Genomic DNA, 23,513 nt, shown 5'->3' on the forward strand with positions numbered 1-23,513 from the left:
CTAAAATTTTAATTTAAAAATGATACTCATTTCAATTAGAAATGGAAGTTTCCATTGGAAAACTTTTAAGCATGTTTGGAACAATCTGGATGTATAAATTTACTTTTCAACTTGTAAATTTTATAAAATCTAAGTACAGCTCAAGTTTGCCAGTGAAAACTTAGTGCCTCAAGATTTGCTCTAAGTATAAAATATACGTTAGATTTTAAAGACTTAATTCAATAAATAAAATGTAAAATATCTCATTGAAATAATATCTTGGATATATTGGGTTAAATATATTCTTAAAATTAACTTACCAGCTTCTTTGCACTTTTTTAATGTGGCTACTAGAAAATTTTAAATTACATGTGACTTGCATTACATTTCAATCAGACAGCACTGCTAAAGGAAATAAAACAGCAGTATGTAAAGTAAATGGACAAACACTGTTGCAAGTAGCCAAAAAACAAAACAAAAGCAAACTGGAAACAAAGCGAATGCTTGTCTATCGAGGAATGGCTCATATATACACGCAATACCTCATGGGCTATTATGAAGCCTTTGAAAAGAATAAAGTTTTGCCAGTGGACTTGACTATCCACAAAGCATTGTTGTAGAAGAAAAGTAAACTACATAGAAATGTGAGTAATCCCAGTACAGACTGTCACCAACTTAGCGATGGTTCAACTTATGATGTTTTGACTTCACGATGGTACAAAAGTGATACGCATTCAGTAGAAACTTTACTTTGAATTTTGAATTTTAATCTTTTCCCAGGCTAGCGATATGCGGTACGATACTCTCGTGATGCTGGGCTGCAGGAGCGAGCCACAGATCCCATCAGCCCCGCGATTACGAGGGCCAACAACCGATACACTTACAACCATTCTGCACCCAGAAACCATTGTTTTTCACTTTCAGTACAGTATTCAACAAATTACATGAGATATTCAACACTTTATTATAAAATAGGCTTTGTGTTACATGATTTTTCCTAACTGTAGGCTAATGTAAGTGTTCTGAGCATGTTTAAGGTAGGCTGGGCTTTGATAAGGTTCAGTAGGTTAGGTGTATTAAACGCATTTTTCACTTAGGATATTTTCAACTTCTGATGGGTTTGTAAGGAAGTAACCCCACTGGAAGCAGGGGAAGAACTTATTGTAAAACTACCATCCCAATCATCGATACATGGATATGTTTGTAAAATATGACTTGAACACGAAAATGTACAGAAAAAAATTACAGTGATGTTAAAAAACATGAAGTTATTTAACCTGGGTTACCTGTGTGTGGTGGGCCAGGGGCAGGAGAGAGGAGGAGGGAAACAAGTAGAAAGAAAATAAAATGTCTGACTCCCTCCCATCCCTAGTATGTATAGTATCTCATTTATGTAGAATTGTACACACACACACACACACACACACACACTAAGAGGAAGAGAAAGATAGAGCTAGAAGTATATAAGGACTTGTAGGAATTTACAAAGTGTATTGCCAAGTAAAAAGAAGTTGAAGGCGATATGTAAAGGGCTCATTCTATTTTTGTAGAAAGAAAAATTGCCAGTATTCTTATATAAGTTTGGAGAAAGGTGCATATACTAATTAACAATAATAATCTCAGGGGTGTGTGGTACTAGAAAGAGAGCTGGGGTGAACAGGGTAGGGAGAACGATATGTGTGTGTGTATAATATCATCACTTTTTATTACAAATGGATGTTACTTTTTGATGAAAAAGAAGAAAATAGTAAAAGAAGGGCAGTAATTAAGTTTTCCTTGAAATAAAAAAGAATAATAATAAGAGCTCAGAGAAGAGCTAGAAATATCCAAGGAATAGTAATGGCAAGAGACAGAATTTGAAAATTAGTTGGCCAGAGAGGCACACTAGAAACAGCAAAAAGGTTCTCTCAAAAAGAGATTAGGAATAAAACAGAATAGAAAAATGTACAGTTAAAAGGAGAAAGAAGAGTTAGAAAAATAACAGCAATAGCAGACAAAGGAGAACCAACATACGAATAATTGGCATCCCTGACACACTATGCCATAGGCTTTTATGAAGGCTGACAACAGAACACTAAGAAGAGAGAGAAAAGACATGTAAATACATTTTCCTAAAATAAAGTCTAAATACTGAAGGGACGCACTGAGTTTCAAGAAAAATTTGATACAAATGATCAATAATTAGAAATATCCTAGTATATTGTACTTCAGAGATAAAGAGTCCTTTGGGCATTTAGCTCCCTCCTTCACCACCACCACCGTTGTCAAAAAAAAAAAAATAAATCAACTATTTACACACGGATTTAAAAAAATTACTCTTGTGCATGAACAAAAACAAAAACATATAAATTACTTAAGGTATTCCAAAACCTTTTCCACAAGCTTTCTTTTGTGAATCACCTTTTAATACAGTCATTACTGTTTGTGTTTTCTCACAAAATGTGGTCTGTATCCTTTTAAGGGTATTGATGATGAGAATTTCATTAAAGAGCATTCCAGAAATTGTTTCTGGAATTTTCTTCTGAGACACATTAAGTCTCAGAACCCATTCAGGTCCTCGTTTGATATCCATTAAGGAAGTTTGATGCTGATGCTCTTCTGGAAGTATCAATGGAAAGTTTTCAGATCTCAACCAGGACTTATTTTATTCTTCAAATAATCCTTATGTGACTTTTTGATTCAAGAGTTGCGGGCCGGCCCTGTGGCTTGGTGGTTAAGTGCGCGCGCTGCGATGCTGGTGGCCCGGGTTCGGATCCCGGGTGCACATCGAGGCACCACTTCTCCGTCCATCCTGAGGCCGAGTCCCACATACAGCAACTAGAAGGATGTGCAGCTATGACATACAACTATCTACTGGGGCTTTGGGGGGAAAAAATAAAATAAATAAAATCTTTAAAAAAAAAAAGAGTTGCACCATTTTCCAGTCTTGTCGCCAGGAACATATCCAAATTTCCACACGAATAGGCTTACAGTTATGCCCTATAACAGGCTGACTTCTTGAAGGGAGATATGGATATTATGTACCCATGTGGTATACCATATTATTTCTTCAAAACATTCACTATCCCTCTGACAAGATAAATCATCTATGGGCATTGACTCACACTTGTCACATGACTAGCTTTGGATAACGGAGTGTAATGGAAGTGAAGGGTGTCAGTTGTGAGCAGAAGTTTTAAAAGCCATCGTGTGGTCCCCACCTTTCTTTTCCTTCTCCCATAAGACCAATGTGCCCCACATCTGGACTGGTCCTTTAGCCTGGGTCCTAGACATGAAGACAACATGGAGTATGGCCAAAATTGACCCTCAGTAAACACATAATATGAGTGAAAAATAAACTTGTAAGCCACCAAGGTTTTTGAATTATTTATTACTGCAGCATAGTTCAGCTTAAGCAGACTGGTATAACTTTAAGCACACAGGACTTAAAACCTAGCTTTGGAATGGTCTAGGCACTCTCCTGAAGGACTCCTGACTTCTTCAGGACTTCCTCAGGGCAGAGAATGAGTGGGTGATATGTGATCGGTCTTCCTCCATGTGAGATTCAAGTTTAGGCTATTTCAGGTCAGCTAGGGTGAATGCAGAGAGACTTCACCTGAGACGTTTTTAAAATGAGTCACTCTGGACTACTTAGAGACTCACAGTGGGTCGGCTGAGTCGTACCCCAGTTGTGGTGAGCCATCATTTATACTTGTGTCCTGGTTAAATGTTCTGAAATTCTAAGGTCAGAAAACATTTTTGGGACTGGAGACACCATCTCACTTTGGGACACAATAGTAGTTCTCAGCAGGGAAGGGGCTGAGGAGAGGAGGAAGATGCTCTAGATCTGAAGGGTTCACTCCTGTTTTTCTTCTTTCCAGTTAAAGCTGATTCCATGATGGAAGTATCAATCTGTAGAGAATAGCTTTTCTATTTTCTCCCCAAAGCAGAAAGTTTAGTAGCTGTACTTAGAGTTCTGTTGGAGAACTGGCTGAACTCAAAATTAATTAGGGATCCAACTGCAGTTCAATGCTGGTGAAATCAACAATTCACAGCAGTTCTTCAAAGAATACAGGCTGTGGTCCTCTCCTGGGATGACTTCCCCGGGACCCTTGGCAACAGTGCTGGTAGAAAGTGGAATGAAACAGTTAGCTCAGCTTTAGAAGATGGAAACAGTAGATGAGCAGAAGATGACACATTAAAATAGCATAGGACTGGGAGATTATATGCCCCCTCACATTCAGGTTAGGGTGGGTTAAGGACAGAGGCACCAAAGAATTAGTTTTGACTCTCAAATCCTGTTTGGCCTCGAGGACTCCCCGTATTTCCTCCAGAATAAACAAAGAAAGGATAGAATTAATTGGTATAAAACACTTGCACATTAAGAAGGGCAGATGGGGTGGGCTAGTGATTTTGCCAATAGAAACTGTAGAGGGTGGGGGTGGCTGGCATGGGTCACTGGCAGCCCCTCATCCACCATAGCCCATCACCATCACCATGTTGTCGGGACAGCCTGCACTGCTTGATCCCCTTGAAAGGGAGGCAGCACCTAGTAACTAGTACTAGAATACTACAGTACTAGTTAAGGGCATGGGCTCTGTGGGTGGAAAGACCCAAATTTTCTTGGGTCTTTGTATCTTGATTGTGCTTGCGCTCATTTTGCTTGGGTCAGTGACATAGCCTCCCCAAGTCCTGATTTTACACAATGCTTAAAAAAGCAATAGTGCCTGACATAGACAGTGTTTGCATGATGTGAGTTAATTCATACCAAGTGCCTAATACATAGCAGGGGCATATGAAATGCTTGAGGGACACTAGATAGTTATGGGTCTTAGCTGAGAAAAGTCAAAATGAAAGGTGGCTAGAATTGCCACACAAGTTCTTATATTTAAATAATGTAAGAGTTACGAAGTTATAAAAATATGTGGAAGGGGTCTTTAGGTCTAATTTTTAATTAATAACTGATAGAAAGAAGTTATAATCAAGAACACAATACCTGCTCAATAGACTCTGGCAACAAGACACTACATCAGTTGTGTTTTTAGGTGAGCTGGAGCTGAAGGCATTCTCTAAAAACTGATGGCAGTTGGTGTCTACAGGAGTGCTGGAGAGTATGCCTAGAAGTGGAACAGAGAGCCACTGATTTTATTAATTAACAAAGTCCCTGAACTCTCCTTCTGTTCTTAGCTTCTCCACCACACTCCACACGTTTCACTCATAAAAGGCTTAACAGCAGCTCTGTCTCTCAGCTCACTGCACAGCACATGCTGCATACGTGGGTGGGAGGCACTGGCCCCCTGAAAGCTGTGGGCACCGGGAGACAGGACACACAGACCGGAAGCAGTACCTGCGATGCAGGCTGTCATGAAGCTGGCGATGGTCCCTGCAATCAGAGCTCTCATTGCCACTGAGGCGATGTCACGCTTTCTGGAAGGAGCCATGGAAGCTGGGAAACATGGAAGCAAGTATGAGAGGTTAATGTTGAGGCTTATTGATTAGAATTCCAAATTCCCAGCCTCTGAGAATTGTTCTGGAGCTGGAGTCTCAGATCAGCTGACTTTTCCTTTTCTTAAAACTTAGCTGGGAAATTCAAGATTGAAGAGCTTAGTGATGAGTTCCACATCCAGAGAAGTTCTCTGGTGTGGGACGAAAAGAAGTTTGTCCACAGCGAAAGGCCCAGAGACTTCCATTCTCTACAGAAAAAACAAGTCCTAAGTTTCATCTAAAGGGCTCGCACAGCATGTTGAGGGCTGGGCAAGGCAAATGCATCACAAGGGAGGATCCCAAACATCTGCCACTCATCTGTCACCATCCACTTCTATGCCCATGGCAGACATCACTAATTAATCACAGCATTTTCCCACAACTTCCATTGGACCTCAGAATCCTTCTCCAGGTGGCCATTATAAATCTATTGGAACTGTCATGCAAAGTGGAACCTATGTGTCACCCCTGGCTGGAGAAGCACCAGTACATTTGGGCAAATCCTTCCTGATATTAGCTTGGGTCTACGTAGGGAAACTATACTGCAGAGCAGGGATAACAAATAGACCCCAAAGGATTTACAGCTCTTGCAGGGCCTTCTTTTCCTGACATGAATAATGTCACAGAGCAACATGGAGATCAGAAGCGTGTTTATACCACATCTGTTGTTGAAGAATATTCTTTTCACTTACTGAGTCGGCGGATTGCTATTCCTAGGGAAACGATATTGGCAAAGTCACAGAGAGCATAAGTGGCAATTGTCTCAGAACGAATCTGTAAATAAGCATAAACACATGGATGCATACATGGTGTGACCCAGCTTAGTAAATCTGACACCCTAACCGTGCTTCCTATTCTGACTAGGGGATCAATACTGACAGATAATTGTACAGTGAGTGGTGTCAAACACCTGTTGCTTCCTAGACTCTTTTTTTCCATCTCCCCTTGAATTTCGATGGAGAGAAAGGGGCTGTGTGGAGTCAGAGACTCTCTACAAAGGAGTTGGAACTGGTAGTCTTGGCCTCTACAAATGCTGCTTTCTGCTCAATGACAATTTTAATAGTCAGCGTGACCTGGCTGCCTGCTATAATGTGCCAGGCACAGGACCAGCTGCTGAAGACACAAAATGTGTCCCAGAAAACATTCACATTTATTTGACAAAGGACTTATTCAGAATTTATAAAGAACTGTTATAACTCAGTAATAATAAGACAAGCACCTAATAAATGAATAAACAGATTTCACAAAAGATATGCAAATAACCAATAAGCACATGAGAAGATGTTCGACAGTGTTAGTCACCAGCGAAATGCAAGTTAACACAATGAGATACCCCTACACATCTAATAAATGGCTAAAAACATGGACAACACTAAGTGTGGGTGAGGACGTGGAGCAACTAGAACTCTTGTACATTGATGGTGAGAATGTAAACTGACACAGCCTGTTGGTAAAATAAAAACATACTCGACAGTTTCTTATCAAGTTAACATCCACTGCCTGTAGGAGCCAGCAATCCCACTCCTAGGGATTTTGCCAGGAGAAATAAACACATATGCCCACAAGAGGACTGCACATGGATATTTATAGCAGCTTTATTCCTAATAGTCCCAAGTTGGAAATAACCCAATGTCCTTCGACAGGCAAATGGATAAACAAATTTTGGATTTCCATAAAACAGAATACTACTACATGCAACAATATGAAGGCTGAGTCCATTCACATGATATTCTAGAAGAAGCTAAACTAATCTATCGAGAAAGAAAGATCGTTGGGTGCCTGGGACAGGGTCAGGGTGGGGGTCGGGGCTACTGACTACAACTGGCCATGAGGAAGGTTTTCTAGGTGTGATGGAAACGTTCTACATCTTGATTGTGGTTGTGGTTACACAGGTGACACATTTGTCAAAACTCACATGGACACCAAAAATGGGCCTTTTTTGCATGTAAATCATATGTAAAAACGATATAATGTAAAAGGAATTTTATTAGTAAAAAGGAAGCTCACAGATACCACAGAAGCCCTTTCACTCTGGCCATGGTTTGTGTTTGCCTTTCTTTGTTCCTCAGCTCTGACCATCCCATAGGAATATTAGGTGCCCACTTGAAGCGGGAGAGTGGACAGTGCTCTCACAGGGTCCTGAGAAGGCGGAAGGTGACTTTGTCGAAGTGTTAGCATGACCCCCCAGCCTCTGAAGCCAAGAGGTGCTGCTCAGGCCAGATAGTTCTTTCTCATGTTGAAGGACAGACTCCATGAGGCTTGGAAGATCCAGTGCACTCCATTGTTCACCAGAGGCACCCCCAATCTGGCAAAGGCACCCACACAATTGAGGCAGTAATTTTCTACCCCCCAAATCCTGAAACATCGACGATTTGGTTCAAAGAACAAACCAGGCCAATGCTACATTTAAAACTGGCAGTGCCTTTTCTTTCACTAACCGGGTTTTTTAAAGCTCACACTCAAAACTCAAGTCGTCATGGTAAGTTTTTGTTGATAAGGCCCCTCTTCTTTTCAGGGTTTCTGAAAACTCCTTTGTTGATGTTTTCATTCAGTGTGCGCACAGCAGGCAACGAAAAAATGTTTCACATATTTGAGCAGTCCACTGTTTCTGGAAACTCATCCTCATCCCCTGCTCTGTCTAGTGCTTTTCATTGTTCTATTGGCTTCAGAAACAGTCCAGCTTATTAAGAGACCATGGTGGGGAGATGGCATAAAGCGCTGGAGACTCCTCTTTCTCCTTTCTGGGGATCTCTGGAGGAGGGACACAGATGTGGTCATGTAGGGTTTTATAATAAGAGGAAAAGGAGGCTGGGATGATTCCCCTTTGTCTTTGCCCTAAATGTGCAAGATTACGTGATGGAAAGAACTGCACTAGGAAATTAATAATACATCCTACAGCTCTCCTCGCACATGAACAAAGATGCCATATGTACAAGGACAGGCATTGTAGCACTACTTCCAATAGCAAAAAATTGGTAAGAGTGTTCGTCGACAAGGGACTGGTTAAAATAAATTATGGTGTGCTCATACAAAAGGATACTATGTCACAGGCGCTGGTACAGCAAGGCATTCAAGATATCTTATCAAGTGCAAGGAGCAAGGCTAAGAACAGTGAGCCTAATATGGTACAGGGAGAGGAGCTGAGTGGCAGGGAAATAGGGAGGAAGACTCACTTTTCCCTCTAAGCCTTTTTGTACCTTTTGAATTCTGTACCATGAAATGTATTACGTGTAAACAAAGAAACAAACATGCAAAGTATTATCTTTAAGAACGAGAAACTGGAGTAATAAAGTGCAACATAGACCTTCTGACCTCTTACCTTAGATGGAGGTCAGCAGTCGGCATAATTCAATGGATAACACTGGATTTTTGCCTCATGGACCCAGATCTTATGCTTCAGTCATGTGGTACCTTTTCCAGCAGATTATTGGGACATCCCCACCACTTCTTGGTTGGTAAACGGAAATTGCAGGGACTCATCCCCATTTTGTTGATTATAAATGAGAAATTGGGAAAAAACAAAATGCTTTTCCCATGATGATTCAAGAATAACAAAAGCCATTGAGCTCATATTCCTAAACGTCCTCTGAGCTCCTGCCCCTGGTTGGGCTCGCCCCCAACATGAATCAGCTCCACTGTCCTGTCTCTATCCTCTTAATAACCTGCTCACAAACCTGCTCAGCACTGCCAGAACTGTGAGCTTGCTTTGCTCATTAACAAAACTGTTTTCTCCTGGCAACTGGCAGTTGGGGATGACAAACATTTCACTTAATTTAGCCTATTGTCTCCTTTTGGCAGGGAAGCTGGTTTGTGGTGGCATCCAGACAATGAGGACGTTTGGCCAAGCCCCACTGCGTGGTCAGCTGAAGAATGAACATTGGAGAAACAGGAGACCTACAGAGACACTGTTCATATCAGAGGTGTGGGCAAAATGCCCCTCATGATAGCACACAAATCAGCACTCTCCTGGAGTATGCTGTTATTCCGTGTAATACGTGGGAGTAAATTTGCATGTTTGGTCTTTGGGAGGCTGGGCGAGTGGTGGGCTGTTCAGAGGTGGGCAGTCTCAATTAGAAGCTTGGGCAGCATGCTTCCCCTCCCCTTTCCTTTTAAAGCCCCAAATGTGCCTAAGACATTAATTCCAAATGGATTGTTTCAATGGGTAATGGTGGCGGTCAGAAATGTTCACCATTTCCCTAAGAGTTTGCATGTGTGACAATTCTTTCTATTCTTTAGGAAAATAAAAGGTGGAGACTCAGCTGCAAATATGGCCTAAGTAATAGCCTCTCCTGAGTTCCCTTATCCCATCCAAGGCCAAGCAGACATGAGCATCTCCTTGCAGGCTATTGACCTGAAGTCCTGACATAGTTATGGGGTGCTCGTCTCAAAGGTTCAGACCAGAGACTCTGCGATTCTTCTCTTTCCTCATCTACTCAGAGAGCAGCGATTGTGTCTCACCACTGCTTTAGGATGTCCAGGCACTACGTTGCATTTAGGCAGTTTCTCAGAGTTCTTAGAATTCTTTAAGCTGAAAGGAAGAGCCCTTCATGATCATTAGACTATGAGTCCCATGAGGGCAGAGGCCTCATCACTTGTTCAATGCTGTGGCCTCAGTACCTAGGTACATTGCACACAGAAGGCATTCATAAATGTTTGCTGATGGATTGATTCCAGCTCATATGACTCTGGGTTTGGATTCAGAATGCTCAACAGTAAATGATCACAGTGGTAAGGATTAGCTGTGCTTCTCCACACACATACAGAGACAAGGATTAAGTCAACATCACTGAAAATTATGAGGTGCTATGTTCATTACGAGCTCCATGAGCTCTAGGATTTGGAGTCTGTTTTGTTCCTCAGTATATCCCAAACGCCTGGCCTGACACACAAAGGCACTAGTAACTATTTGATGAGCGTATGTATGTGATAAAGAAGTGCACTGAAAAATCAAAATATTTACTCACCGACATATACTGCTGCACACCATTCACAAATTTGGGTCCAGCCTCTTCCCTTAAATACACCATTTTTGAGAGGCGCTCATAGGCCACAATTTCAGTGAAGAATATCTTATAACCTATGAGTTTGGCAACCATGAAGCTGTCTTGCCAGTCCACTCCCATCATGAAGGAAAAGGGCATGAAGATATAGGAGCATATTATCTACAAAAACCAAAAATAGACACTTTATTAGAGTAGTGATTTGCTCCCATTCTTCTCCCTAACCCTCATGACAGGATTGTTCCCACCCCCTCTGTGTCTCCTGTAGACACAGAAATCCCTTCACATGCCCTTGTCCATCTTTATCCATTAGGAGTCAAGGTTGGAATCGAGTCATTTGAAGTAACCTGGATTCTCAGGATGGAGAGAATGATTGTTGGGGGAATGAGGGTGATGGGAGACAGAGAAAGAGGGTGGGAAGATGGGGGATACATGATAGGATTGTGCATTGTGTAAGAGTGCACTGGAGGCAGTTAGGGCAGCCAATTCATGAACCCATTTTATTGTTAAACAAAGATAGGCAGAAACAAAATGGAGGAGAAGCATGATAGAATTATACCTCAAAACTCAGTTGTGAGTAGTCAAACAGGTTTCCAAACCAGGACAGGGCTGCATCCACAAAAGACAACAGGGCCAGGAAGGCAATCAGACCCACAGCAATGTGTGCCACCAAGGAGATAGTTGAGGATGCTCCCTGTGATGCGGCTTCTAGAAGATTTCTCGAATCACTTTATCAAAAAATAGCAGTGGCAGAATTACCAAGGAGTTGTCAGTGGATGGACATCACAGGTGTAAAAATGGCATGAACCGAGCTCATTCGTAGAGAGAGGTCCATGCCTTGGTCAAAATACTCACCTGAATTCCATGAAATCATGACAGAGTTTATAATTACTGAGTGTAGGTGAAGGGCATATGGGTGTCTGTTATACTACTCTTTTAATTTGGGGGCATTTGTAACTAAAAATTAGTAAAAGATATGAATACTGTAGGTTTCAAAAATTATATGTAATGGTACCTATCAGAGAATATTTATAAAATGTTCATGGTATAAGAATTAATAATTCAAGGAAGGCCTGAAATCCATCACCTAAGAAATGGATTGTCACCCTCACCTTTGAGTCCCCCGCCCTGTGCCTTTCCTTAATCTCATCCTCTTCTCTCTCATCTCAGAGGTACCTGGCTCCCTAAGTTGCTTATCATTCCCTTTCTTTCCAATCTCCCTATATGTCTGCATCCATAAATAATATGTTGTGTAGGTTTACACATTTGCTAACTTTATAAGTGGAATCACACGTATTCCATATATACATATTCTCTGACAACTTGCTTTTTCATTCATGGTTATGTCTTTCCCTCCATACAAACAAGGGATGAATCTCAGAAACATATTGGTTGATGGATTCTGTTATTTAATGAAATACTTTTGAACATCCTAAATCCCTTAGTCCTTTCGACCTTTTTTTCTTTGTTTTGCACAGGGCAAAAGAAAATGAACTGCAGAGGGGTTAAGGATATCTATATCACAGCTTCTTTCCCTATTATATAAGACACTTCCAGAAATGGTCATCCTATAGCTTTGCAACAGTCTTAAATCAAAGCTAAATGAACACCACACTATATTGAAAATAAAATATCTCCGTTGAAGTCAAGGAAATGTAATGACATTCAGGTATTTAGAAAGGTTTTCACCCAAAGCAATTTTGAGAAAGAAGAACAAAGCTGGAGGCACCACCCTCCCTGATTTCAAACTATACTACAATCTATATAGTAATCAAAATAATATGGTACTGGCACAAAAACAGACACAGAGATCAATGGAACAGAATAGAGAGCCCAGAAATAAATCCCTGCTTATATGGTCAATTAATCTATGACAAAGGAAGCAAGAATATACCAGGGGGAAAAGACAATCTCTTCAACATATGGTGTTGGGAAAACTAGACAGCTACATGCTAAAAGAATGAAATGAAGACATTTTCTTACACCATATACAAAAATAAATTTAAAATGGATTAAAGACTTGAATGTGAGACCTGAAACCATAAAACTCTTAGAAGAAAACATAGGCAGTCAGCTCTTAGACATTGGTCTTAGCAATATTTTTATGGATCTATCTCGTCAGGCAAAGGCAACAAAAGCAAAAATAAACAAACGGAATTACATCAAACTAAAAAGCTTTTGCACAGTGAAGGAAACCATCAACAAAAAGAAAAGGCAATCTACCGAATGGGAGAAGATATTCGCAAATGATAGATACAATAAGGGGTTAACATCCAAAATATATAAAGAACTCATACAACTTAATAGAATATAAACAAAAAGTCTCAAACTTAATATAAACAAAAAGTCCAATTGAAAAATGGGCAGAGGTCATGAATAGACATTTTTCCAAAGAAGACGTACAGATGGTGAACAGACATGTGAAAAGATGCTCAACATCACTAATGTCAGGGAAATGCAAATCAAAACTACAATGAGTTATGACCTCACACCTGTCAGAAAGGCTATTATCAAAAAGACAAGAAGTAAGTGTTTGTGAGGATGTGAAGAAAAGGGAACTCTTGTACACTGTTGCTGGGAATGTAAATTGCTGCAGCCACTATGGAAAATAGTATGGCGATTCCTCAAAAAATTAAAAATGGAACTGCCATACAATCCAGCAATTCTACTTCTGGGTGTTCATTCAAAGAAAATGAAAACACAAATTCAAAAAGATGTACACACCCCTATGTTCATTGTAGCATTAGTTACAATAGCCAAGTGCCCATCTATAGATGAATGGATATAGAAGATGTGGTATATATATACAATGGAACATTATTCTGACATTCCAAATATTCCAAAATGGAAATCTTACCATTCGTGACAACATGGATGGACCTAGAGGGTATTATGCTAAGTGAAATAAGTCAGACAGAGAAAGAAAAATACTGTATGATTTCACTTATATGTGGGATCTCAAAAACAAATGAATAAACGTAGCAAAACAGAAGCAAACTCATAGACACGGAGAACAAAGTGATAGTCGATAGAGGGGAGAGGGGTGGGCGAAATAGGCAAAGGGGATTAAATGGTACAAACTTCTAGTTTTAAAATAAATAAGTCATGGGGATGTAGTGTACAGCATAAGGAATATAGTCAATAATATGGTGATAACTTTATGGTCACAGATGGTTACTAGACTTGCTGTGGTCATCATTTCATAATGTATATAAATGTCAAATCACTATGTTGCCCAACTGAAACTAATATTGTATGTCAGCTATACTTCAATGAAAAAAAGAGGTTTTCAAGGTTTGAACAAGATTTATTTGGATGAAGTCTAATAGTGGCTGGGAAATTAAGTTCACTTTAATACCATAATTCATCGTGCTCTCTATGCAATTTTTCACTGTACTTTGAATTTGGACCCCCTCCCTGCCCCCTGCCCCAGCTTGTATAGTCATTAACTAGGTGAACGTATCTCACTCACCCAACTTTCATTTTCATGGTAATCTCCACGGTTATTTTAGGTGTTTCCGTCTCAGGCCAAAAGAGTTTAGCCACAGCCAATGATGCGGCCGCTGACATAACTGAAGCAGTTAACAAGTGGATGGGTGAAATCTGTGATTTTAGGAGAAAGTAGGCCAACTTAGGTTCAACTTTTCTGTTGTGTTCAGAATGCATGGCCCAAAAGCCTTACAAGGGAAGAGAAGAGCAGGAATTGCGTCTAAGCCAGAAAACAATGTTTCTTCGGAGGCTTGGGAGAGTTCAGTGACCCAAGTTGGCATCACCATGAGAGCCAGAGAGAGGAGGGAGGAATCTCTGTGAACTGACCACATCCTAGAGGAGAAGCACAGAACCAACGTATGATCATTTCAGAAGAGAATCAATCCTGTGCTGTAGGAACCTTCAAAGAAGATTCCTCCACCTCTCTGTTGTCCTTTTGAATGTTCAAATAGTCATTAGAGCCCATATTTCATTCATCACCAGTGTAGATAGCGGATGTCTGGGGTGCAGGCACGGACACACTCCTCTCTGTCTTCCTTTTGCTCTTCTGCAAGTTTGTGCCTTTACATAATACTCCTTTATCCAGAGTCCCTGTAATCTGTAAGCCATTTCCTTTTCCTCACTGGAGCTCTACTTAAACTCTTTCCCCTTCCCTCCCCAGACCCTTATTTCTGGATTCTCTTCCCTATCTTTTCAGAATTCCAGAATCAGCACCCTCCCCACTCCCATCCCCCCAGCACATTTTCACAGGCAGCATTTCCACGGTGGTGGCAGAGCGGATTATCCGGGATCCAGTCACACTGCTATTCCTGAGGCCTCCTTTGCCCTTTTTCTCTTCCCCCTTCCTGCTGATGGGCTTCTGAGGCCCAGATGAAGTCCTGGAGTGAAACTCGCCTATCCTGTAAGAACGCCCAGTCCCCTGAGTCACACAGCTGCTGTGCTATTCCATTTCTCCCATGGGGGTTGCATCTATGTGTGGCTTGTCAGCTCTGTGCTGGGGGCACATGCACCAGTTAGCACCAGGCTCTCCATCCCCATGCTATAGACCACCAGCTCTCAAACAGGCTGCACATTGGAATCTGAGGAGTTTTAAAAAAATATTGATGCCTGGATCTCATCCCAAGAGATTCTGGTTTAATTAGTCTGGGGTTTGGGCCTGGCTATTCAGGCTTTTAAAAGCTCCCAGGTGATTCTAATGTGCAGTAAGTTTTGAGGAGCCATTCTCTAGGCCAGGGTCAGAAAATTTTCTCTGTAAAGGGCCAGAGTGTAAATAGTTTTGGCTTTTGGGGCCACAACTACTCAACTCTGTAGCATGAAAGCTGCCAGAGAGAAACAAATAAGAGTAGCTGGTTTCCAGTATAACTTCAGTTACAAGAAAAGAGGAGTGATCTAGAACTGGCACATGGGCCATACTTTGTTGACCTCTGGTTTAGACTGCCTTCATTAGTGTAATAGGTTTTTTTTTTTTTAACTTTTTTATATTTTAGCCAAGTAATCTCATAATATGATTTCATTACGCTATGGTGGGATAAGTTTCACATTTAGGTGGCAGGGATATAAAAGTGAACACTCCATCCAAACGCCAACGAACTGTGACCAATGATACAGCAAAAAGGACACTCTTTGGGACTCCTTACCCAATGGAGCAGATCTGGAGCAGCAATGGCAAAGAAAAAGAAAGAAATGACAATAGCAAAGAAAGAAGAGGTTGTATTTTCCACTAAATGATCCCCAAACATTCTTACCCCATAAAAAGTGTATAGGCCGAAGACATTTCCAGCAATAGTAGAGAACCCAGCAGTCATGATTGCATGGAGTTCAGACCTGGTGGTGCCTTGTAAACACGGTTGGACCAGCAGTGGAGCCACTGTCTGGAAACAAAGAGTGACCAGATTAAGTGTTCCTTTTTAAATCTTAGGAGGGCATGCCAATCTACTCAAAATTCCATTCTCTAAAGCTGTATTTCTAAGAGTGGATCTCAGACTCACTCCTTCAGCATCACCTGGGAACTCCTTAGACATGCAAATTCTCAGACTTACTGAATCAGAAACTCTGGGGGTGGGGCCCGCTATCCTGTTTTAAGGAGCCTTCCAGGTGTTCTGATGCATGCTCCAGTTTGAGAATCTACATGATAGAAGTCTGGGTAATTTGAACTTTAGGTCAGTGCGCACATAGAATCATGTGTAATGTTTGCAGAGTTTGCAAGGCCAATCCACGTAAGACCTCCACTTAGCCTAGGACTGGACTCTGATGGCTGGGGACACTTTTCTAAGAGTGAAACACCATTGGCCAAGTAACTCTGCCCGGTGGCCTGGCCTTGAGAATGGGTGATTCCCAAGCCTCTGTGACTTCCCATCTTACAGCTTCATCTTGACAGACCTTAAACCTCTTCACTGACACCACAGGGAAATAGAGACACAAGCATAAAAAAATACCAGCAATAACAAGGACAAGGTGCCCAGAGGCCTTTTTCAAATTGAGAATCAGAGACCTCTTCTTCCCCTTGGGTGGAAAGGAATCCGAGTGTAGTTGTAAAGGCTTGAGCCCCATCAAGGAGGACAGGCGGCCTGCAGAGTGGGGCTCTTCATAAATAATAGCTGCCCTTTTAGCATATTAAGTATCAAATTGAGCATGTGTGCAATTTACAATTTTCCCCTCATTATTTCTAACTGTTGTGTAAGATTGAATGTGTTGAGTTTCAATTTATGGAGTGAATAGAAATTCAATGCATGAGTCCTCTTACCCCACAGGTAGGAGTAATCAACTCAAGATGGTGCCCTAATTAGTCCTGAGAGATTTTATGACTATAATTATAATAATTTCAACTCCTAGGGAAGGAAGCATGGGCCCTGCTGTAAAGACTATGCTCCAGGTTAGCAAGCTGGGCTGACCAACAAGAAGGCTCCAGCCTGCCTGGAGCAGTTGTAAGCCTGGATTGGGGGCCATGTATTTTTCTAGGTGATTTTATTTTTGCTTGAAATCCAATTTCCCTGGGCAGCCATGCTAGCAAGCATTCACACGTGTTTTCCTCGGTATGTGATTCCATTCTGCCTGAAGCCGCATGTCCAGAGTGATGAGGATGATTATTACTATTTCTTACTTATCTACCCCGTAGGAATGCTGCTATTCTGAGAGACATCCGTTTGGCATCATATTTCTTTGCTTAAATGGACTTCAGGCAAAAGAGCATTTAACCATGTGATGGATCAGGGAGTGAAAATGCTTTTGCTCATCAGCATTGTTCTTTAGACTCAACAAAGACAGACTGTTGACCAGTTCAGACAAGTTAAGAATGAACTCGAGTATTTATACAGCTGCACGGCTGTTGGTGGGAAGCCTTTCCTGGTCTCTTTCATTGCCACAGCATTAAACTACAGAATGTGAGGCTGCCTGTTACATGTTTGCAGGCTCAAGGCAAGTGCTGAACTCTATCTGAGTGAATGAGCCGCTAGCCTCTGAAGGGCGGGCCAGAGACCTCAACAATTCAATAAATTGAGACAAGATTCGTTGAGAATCTATACATGAAAAGTCCCATGATTTGACACAATGATTCAATCTTTCTTCCTCTCCATAAAATTTCAAGAACCCAAATGCCACATCAGTGCACTGAGACTCTTGGAAGGGATCTCTCTTTCTCACTCTCTTTTTTTCTCTCTCTGGAATCTGGACATTGTCAATATTGAAGGGTCCTTATTTTGACACTGTTCCTTCTACACTAAAAGAAATAAAACCATCATTTTTTTATTCCACTTTCTGGAAAGACGGTCCATTTCAGCAGGTGTTTGTTTTGTTTTGGTTTTAGATATTATAACTTACATATCCGAAGAATATGTTGCAAGCAGCAACGACAGATTCAACAGGAGATGATCCAATAGTAACCAGCATGACCCATCCAATCTAAAAGGGGACAAGAGAGAAAGTCAGTGAAGAGCTATTTGCATACACAAAACTCCAAAGTAGGGATAAAAATCTTTGAAGGAAAGTGCTGGGGCCTTTAACAATTGTTGGCAGGCCAGCAATGGTGCTAACTGTGAGTACATCTTACCTAGTCCATAGAGCAGGCCAATCAAATCCTCCTATTGGAGTGGTAAGTCTGAGTCATTGTATACACTTTCAACATTATACAAGTGAGTTTCTATTGAAATGTACACTTGTGTACAAGTAACAAGTTATTAATTGCTAACAGTCACGGCAGGCTTTACTGCATTCCAGGCACTGTTTTGAGCCCTTGATCTGAGTAATGCATTTAATCCCACAATAACTCTTTTAGGGAGGTCCTATAATTATTCCCATTTGATAGAAGAGGAAACTGAAGCACAGAACAGTTGAGTTGTTTTGTGAAAAACCACCAGCTAATAAGTAGTGGGATGTAGTTGACGTTTGGCCTTGTCTACTTAACACTCAAACGAACATGGTTTATGGTCCCACTTCCGTAGTGGCCCTTTCACCCAGAGACTGGTGACTCAGGTGTTTTGTTTTGTTTTGGGGATGGGGACTTCGTGTTGCATTCTTTCTCCTTAGACATGAGCACAGTAATTCTGAATGTTTAAATCAATAATCAGAAAATTATGACCCTGGTGCTCTTGCTGAAATTCTGAATTCCGCCAGTTTTCTAGTTCTCTCTCCATTTTATTTATTTACATGGCTCAAAGGAGGGCTGGGGCTGTACCCAAACCCTGTGTGCTCTGCCTTGCTCTCATGTGCATTTAAACTACCTTAGAAATTTCATAGTCTTATGATCTAACCTATGAGCGTAGCACTGACAGTTGCTGGGGAAGCAGGAATGAGATTTACTCTTTAGACTTTTAAAAAAAAATTTCTGTGCTTATAAAAGTCCCTTAGAAGCTAAAAGCAGCTTCCCCTTCTTGCTTTGACTCCCTAGCAGCTCTAGACTAGAGTGTCCCCTTTTGTAACCTCCTGAGGATAAGCACTGACTCTGCATAAGTCACTGGGTGGGTCGCCAAGATGAAGGAAACCTGGCAGGTCTTGGGACTCTTGGAGGCAATTCTTTGGCTAAAGAAGTAATTGCTAAGGTTTCATGAAGATATCCAGTGGGTTGTAAGTCAAAGCCTTGTTAGAATTCCCTGAGATAAAATTCCCTCTAGGGACACATGTAGGATTTTTGGGTTTGAATCCAATAACTTGGCATGGGTGGGGAGGTGTATCTCAATACGAAGAGAAAGGCACTTAGGAAAACCCTGATAAAAGGTATTTAGGACTTGGTCCCTGAAATAATCAGGTCTACACCTGTCACCCAACCCAGTCCAGTCCCGTACCTTTCTAATGATCCACTGCATCCATCCGAGGTAGAGGAGCACGGACGTGACAGCGTGGAAGAAAACCAGCATTGGCAGGTACTGGAGGGGGGGATGAAAGCAATTATGGGCTAACGTCGGCCTCAGGAGTATTAGCAGGTTTCACATGTCTCCTCCTTTCCAACTCCTTTTCCCTCTGAAACATCATAACAACACTGGAAACTCCTCTGGAGCTTCACCACACTTTCATCAGGCAGCTTCCCCCTCTGCAGTCTCTTGTTCTAATTTGCTCTTGATAAGCTTGAATATGTTTCATAGGAAACTTGACATTTGTTTTCCTTCTGCTATAATGGGCTTGTCTACCTTTAGTGTCTCAGAAAGGAATAAAGTTTTGGGGGAATTTGTAATAATTAGGCTCAACAAACATGGCCACTGCAGATGTTCTTGCTGTTCTGATATTAAACAGACAAGAGCTTCACCACTTATTAGCACAGTGACCTGGGTCAAGATTAAGTGTGAGCAACCTCAGATCCTTATTCCAGCGGCTCCACAGATCAGATAGAGCGTGGTCGGTCCTTACACACACTGCCTCCCACAGAGTAAGACTTCACTCTCAGGTTTTAGAACGACAATTATTTTACTTATAGACTTTTGAATCACTAAGAAGAGATTAAGCTTTAGAAGCTAGTTTACTTCTCTGTTGACAAAGGTTGTCTTTTCCTGGATCCTAGTTTCCTGATGCTCTTTGGTGCCTTCACTCCAGCCCGTGTGTCCACAGGGAGCAGTTTCCACCCTGCAGAGACCACACAGAGCGGCGGTCTGGGCCCCTCCACACCCCTGCCCCGCACACCCCTTCCCCTCTGTTCCCCAGAGAAATGGCCAGGGACAAGCTGCCACCAGAGGCACAGAATGACCAAGGACGATTTGTACAGGATCCAATTTAGAAAAATCTATTAATAATATATATTAAAAGACATTTTGTGCCATTATTCAGAGCTCACTCATTTATGTGCTTTTATTGGCTTTAATGGGCGGGCAGAGCCTTCCTGAAAGCTTCAGGGAGTTAAAGGCTAATTTCTCAAATGTTCCCATGGGGATTCTGTTTTGGCAGAAGGGATGGAGGCTATTGCCCTGGGTTGTGGGGGAAGGGGAGGTCTGAAGACACAGGTGCAGTCTAGGCACAAGTTATGCCCTCTTTGTGACTTTATTTTTTCCAATTCTGGATTCAATTCATGATATGAGCATATTTCCATCTCAATTTGTAAACACCTGACTTTTCAGAGATGGCTTAGTTATCTCGGCACAAAAGCCTCAAATCAGCGGTTTAAAAAATATTCCACCTAACAGTTGTCCTAACTGAAACTGGGGTAATTTGGAGGTAAATTTGTAGTCCCTAAGAAAGAAAACAATTTAGAAGTGTACGAACAATAATATATCACAAAAAGGAAAGCTGAAGAAAAGCCAAATGCATCTTTCTGACTCATGGACAGGTATCTGTAGGGACTTCTCAGAGGAGAGTGAGCTTCCTGGAGCATATGGGAGCCCCAGGAGGGAATTAATAAGGCCCGGGCATGGGGCCAGGTTGCCTTTCCCCTTGGGAGAAGGCCCAGCCTCCAGGCCTGCTTAGGCAAAGGCTGTGCTGAAGGAAAGATGGGAACGGTTTAGCATGAAGATGGTTCTGGAAGAACAGAGGTTGATGTGGGTGACCAGTGACTGAAGGTTTCCTGAGCACAGAGTTGTCACCGATCCTGGACCTGGAAGCCATTAGTGGCATATGCCTATTCATTGCCAGGTACCTATTGTCCTTTCCCTGAAATCTCAGGTACTATTTCCCCTTATGATTTTTCATAAGTATTTCAGACAATGCTACAAGCCCTCCAAAAGTATTCGAATATTTCTGACTCCTCTAGATGTTTCCCTTAATGCTACAGTAACACAGTAAAATGTTTGCAATCCGCTGACTTGAGATAAAACTGCACATGAGAAAGGATAGTGATGTGCTGTGCGCCTGTGGCGAGCCCAGCAGTACACGCCTGGGTTCCAGTAGTCAGCTTCTATCTGAGCATCTACAGAGACTGGTCAGTTCCTGAACAGGAAGTGGCTCCGAAGAAAAGGGGTTTGGCTTTACCTTAAATGCAAAGATGTGGTCTGTGTATTTCTCACCAAAGACGAAGGCAGCCCCAGCATCAGTGTAGTCCAAGAAGGTCTGAGTGAAAGAAAGGGCAACAGCAGGTCGTCACAACCACTGAGGCCACGCTGACAGTCCCCAGGTCCCACCAGGCTCGGCAGGGGGTGAGGACCCAGCAAACTGGATGCATAGACTTGGGGAGTTAATTTTCTCAGCTTTTCTCCCTCCGGTGGATGGCAGGGAAGTGTATGTTTGAGCTATAACTGCACACAGATTTCCTGGCGTTTCTAACCGTCAATGACTCTAGGGTGCTAAAGGATAAGCTGAGTGTGGTAATTTGCTCCAGAAGCCATCGATGGCACATGGGTGGCACTGGTTACCACGAGATGCAAAGAAAGCCTGTTTCTCTGTTTGTGGAACCATCTTAGAAGTGTCACACCCCTCGGGCAGGATGAAGGGGGCAATCAGGATTGGGGAGTGATGTACTAGATGGTATGGGTGAGGGGCAGCAATAATATTACTAAACTGAACAGATTAACATTTTCTACATAAAATTATCTGTCTACCTCATGATATAAAAATTAAAATTAGAGTCAACTCATGTAGACAAATAAACCTAATTCTGACCTGTCTTGAGGATTATATTCAAATGTTAAAAGCACTATAGGGGGCCAGCCTTGGTGGCCTAGTGGTTAAATTTGGTGCACTCCGCTTCAGCGGTCTGGGTTCGGATCCCGGGCATGGACCTATGTCACTCATCTCACAGTGGCCATGATGTGGTGGCCGCTCACATACAGAAAGAGGATGATTGGCAGCAGATGTTAGCTCAGGGCAAATTCTCCTCAGTGAAAAAATAAATTTAGAAAAAAAGTAACAGCACTATAAAGGTTAAAACGTTCTTGGGGCCAGCCCAGTGACGTAAAGGTTTAGTTAATGCACTCCACTTCAGCATCCCGGGATTTGCGAGTCCAGATCCCACTCATCAAGCCATGCTGGGGTGGCGTCCCATATACAAGATAGAGGAAGACTGGCACAGATGTTAGCTCACGGCCAACCTTCATCACCAAAAAAAAACACAAAAAAAGTAAGACACTCTTTTGAACCCAACTTACCTGAATTTGTTCCCCCAACCACTGAAAAGCCATAAATCCAGGGTTGGTCTTTAGTATTATGACCCCAAGAAGAAACTGTAACCCAATTCCCCAAAAGACAGGCCTCCAGTTAACCTATGCAGAAAGATGAAGAGATATATATCTTGTTAGAAAATGAATGCTAAACTCCGCATCAATGCCCAGAGGATCACTATTTCCTTGGAAGCTTCTCCCATGTGGCCTGTAACCCACCTTCTTTGGGAGGCCAAAACAGTCATTAGCAGATAGTCCCTTGTTAGAACCATTCCCAAAAATCTCAGGGTTGTATTCCCTGTTTCTAAATCTGAGTGTGAAGCCTTCAGTCTCAGGGGAGTATGTAACCATTATGTCATGATAACACAACTTAGACCCAAAGAGTAGTCTCAGCAGGGACATTAAGGAGGAAGGATCTAGCCTTGCTAGTCATGCTGTAAATATCCGACACATATAACTATTTCCCCTGTCTGGAAGATGGAGAGGCAGAACATTACTTGTCTGTGAGTCCCAGGTTTGCTGATCTGACAATTTGTAAGTGAATTAAGTGAAAGAAATTCCACCCTGTGAAGAGGCTCTCACTTCACTGTAAAAGGAACCAGTTACTCTAATGCAGACCCAGGGAGTGCAGAATAACGGACAATCATCTGCTTTCATTTTTGGTGCAGAGAAGAGCGGCCTGCAAAGAGCTATGGGATTGCCGGCATGGAAAACAGCAGAGATGTTCACAGGGCAAAGAATTTGGGTCATATTAGGTGACTTTGGTCTCTGACTAATGCTTTTGTTTGAGGGGTCCACCTTTCAGCTAGTCAAGTCTTCCAGGATTTGCCATTATGTGTCATATGTGGACAATCGATGTCTCAGAATTCTTGCCCATGTAACGGGTTACCGACTGACAGAACAAGGAGGAGAACAGAATTCAACGTGAACAAAACTGTTTAAGGAGAAATTTTTGGAGTAAAATAGCCTGAATTGCAAATAGAAATTTGATAAACTCCAGAATGCAATGGTAGAATATTAGATTATTTACTGGTCTGGGGAAATCTGGATCAAAACATGAGTTTTCTTTGAATAT

At 41.8% G+C, this 23,513-nt stretch overlaps 1 protein-coding gene across 23 annotated transcripts in view; it reads right to left on the minus strand.

Moving 5' to 3' along the window:
• Positions 1 to 3,332: 3,332 nt before the first annotated feature.
• LOC101398151 (solute carrier family 28 member 3-like) overlaps positions 3,333 to 23,513 on the minus strand; it is an 80,886-nt gene continuing 60,705 nt past the window's right edge. For 22 of the 23 annotated variants that reach the window (XM_087444350.1, XM_087444348.1, XM_087444346.1 and 19 more), the window contains 12 exons: positions 22,427 to 22,540; positions 21,315 to 21,392; positions 19,208 to 19,288; positions 17,748 to 17,828; positions 15,677 to 15,802; positions 13,915 to 14,045; positions 11,002 to 11,170; positions 10,407 to 10,604; positions 6,135 to 6,216; positions 5,306 to 5,404; positions 4,955 to 5,075; positions 3,333 to 4,082 (listed from right to left, as the gene is read on the minus strand). In XM_087444350.1, the coding sequence (XP_087300476.1) occupies positions 3,962 to 4,082; positions 4,955 to 5,075; positions 5,306 to 5,404; positions 6,135 to 6,216; positions 10,407 to 10,604; positions 11,002 to 11,170; positions 13,915 to 14,045; positions 15,677 to 15,802; positions 17,748 to 17,828; positions 19,208 to 19,288; positions 21,315 to 21,392; positions 22,427 to 22,540 (1,401 nt within the window). In that variant the 3' untranslated portion in view covers positions 3,333 to 3,961. The remainder of the gene's footprint in view (positions 4,083 to 4,954; positions 5,076 to 5,305; positions 5,405 to 6,134; positions 6,217 to 10,406; positions 10,605 to 11,001; positions 11,171 to 13,914; positions 14,046 to 15,676; positions 15,803 to 17,747; positions 17,829 to 19,207; positions 19,289 to 21,314; positions 21,393 to 22,426; positions 22,541 to 23,513) is intronic. The other variant, XM_087444359.1, reaches the window with a different exon arrangement.

The sequence above is a fragment of the Ceratotherium simum genome, chromosome 20 (assembly GCF_057802395.1).
Source record: "Ceratotherium simum simum isolate JZ-2026a chromosome 20, ASM5780239v1, whole genome shotgun sequence".
Taxonomy (NCBI): Eukaryota; Metazoa; Chordata; class Mammalia; order Perissodactyla; family Rhinocerotidae; genus Ceratotherium; species Ceratotherium simum.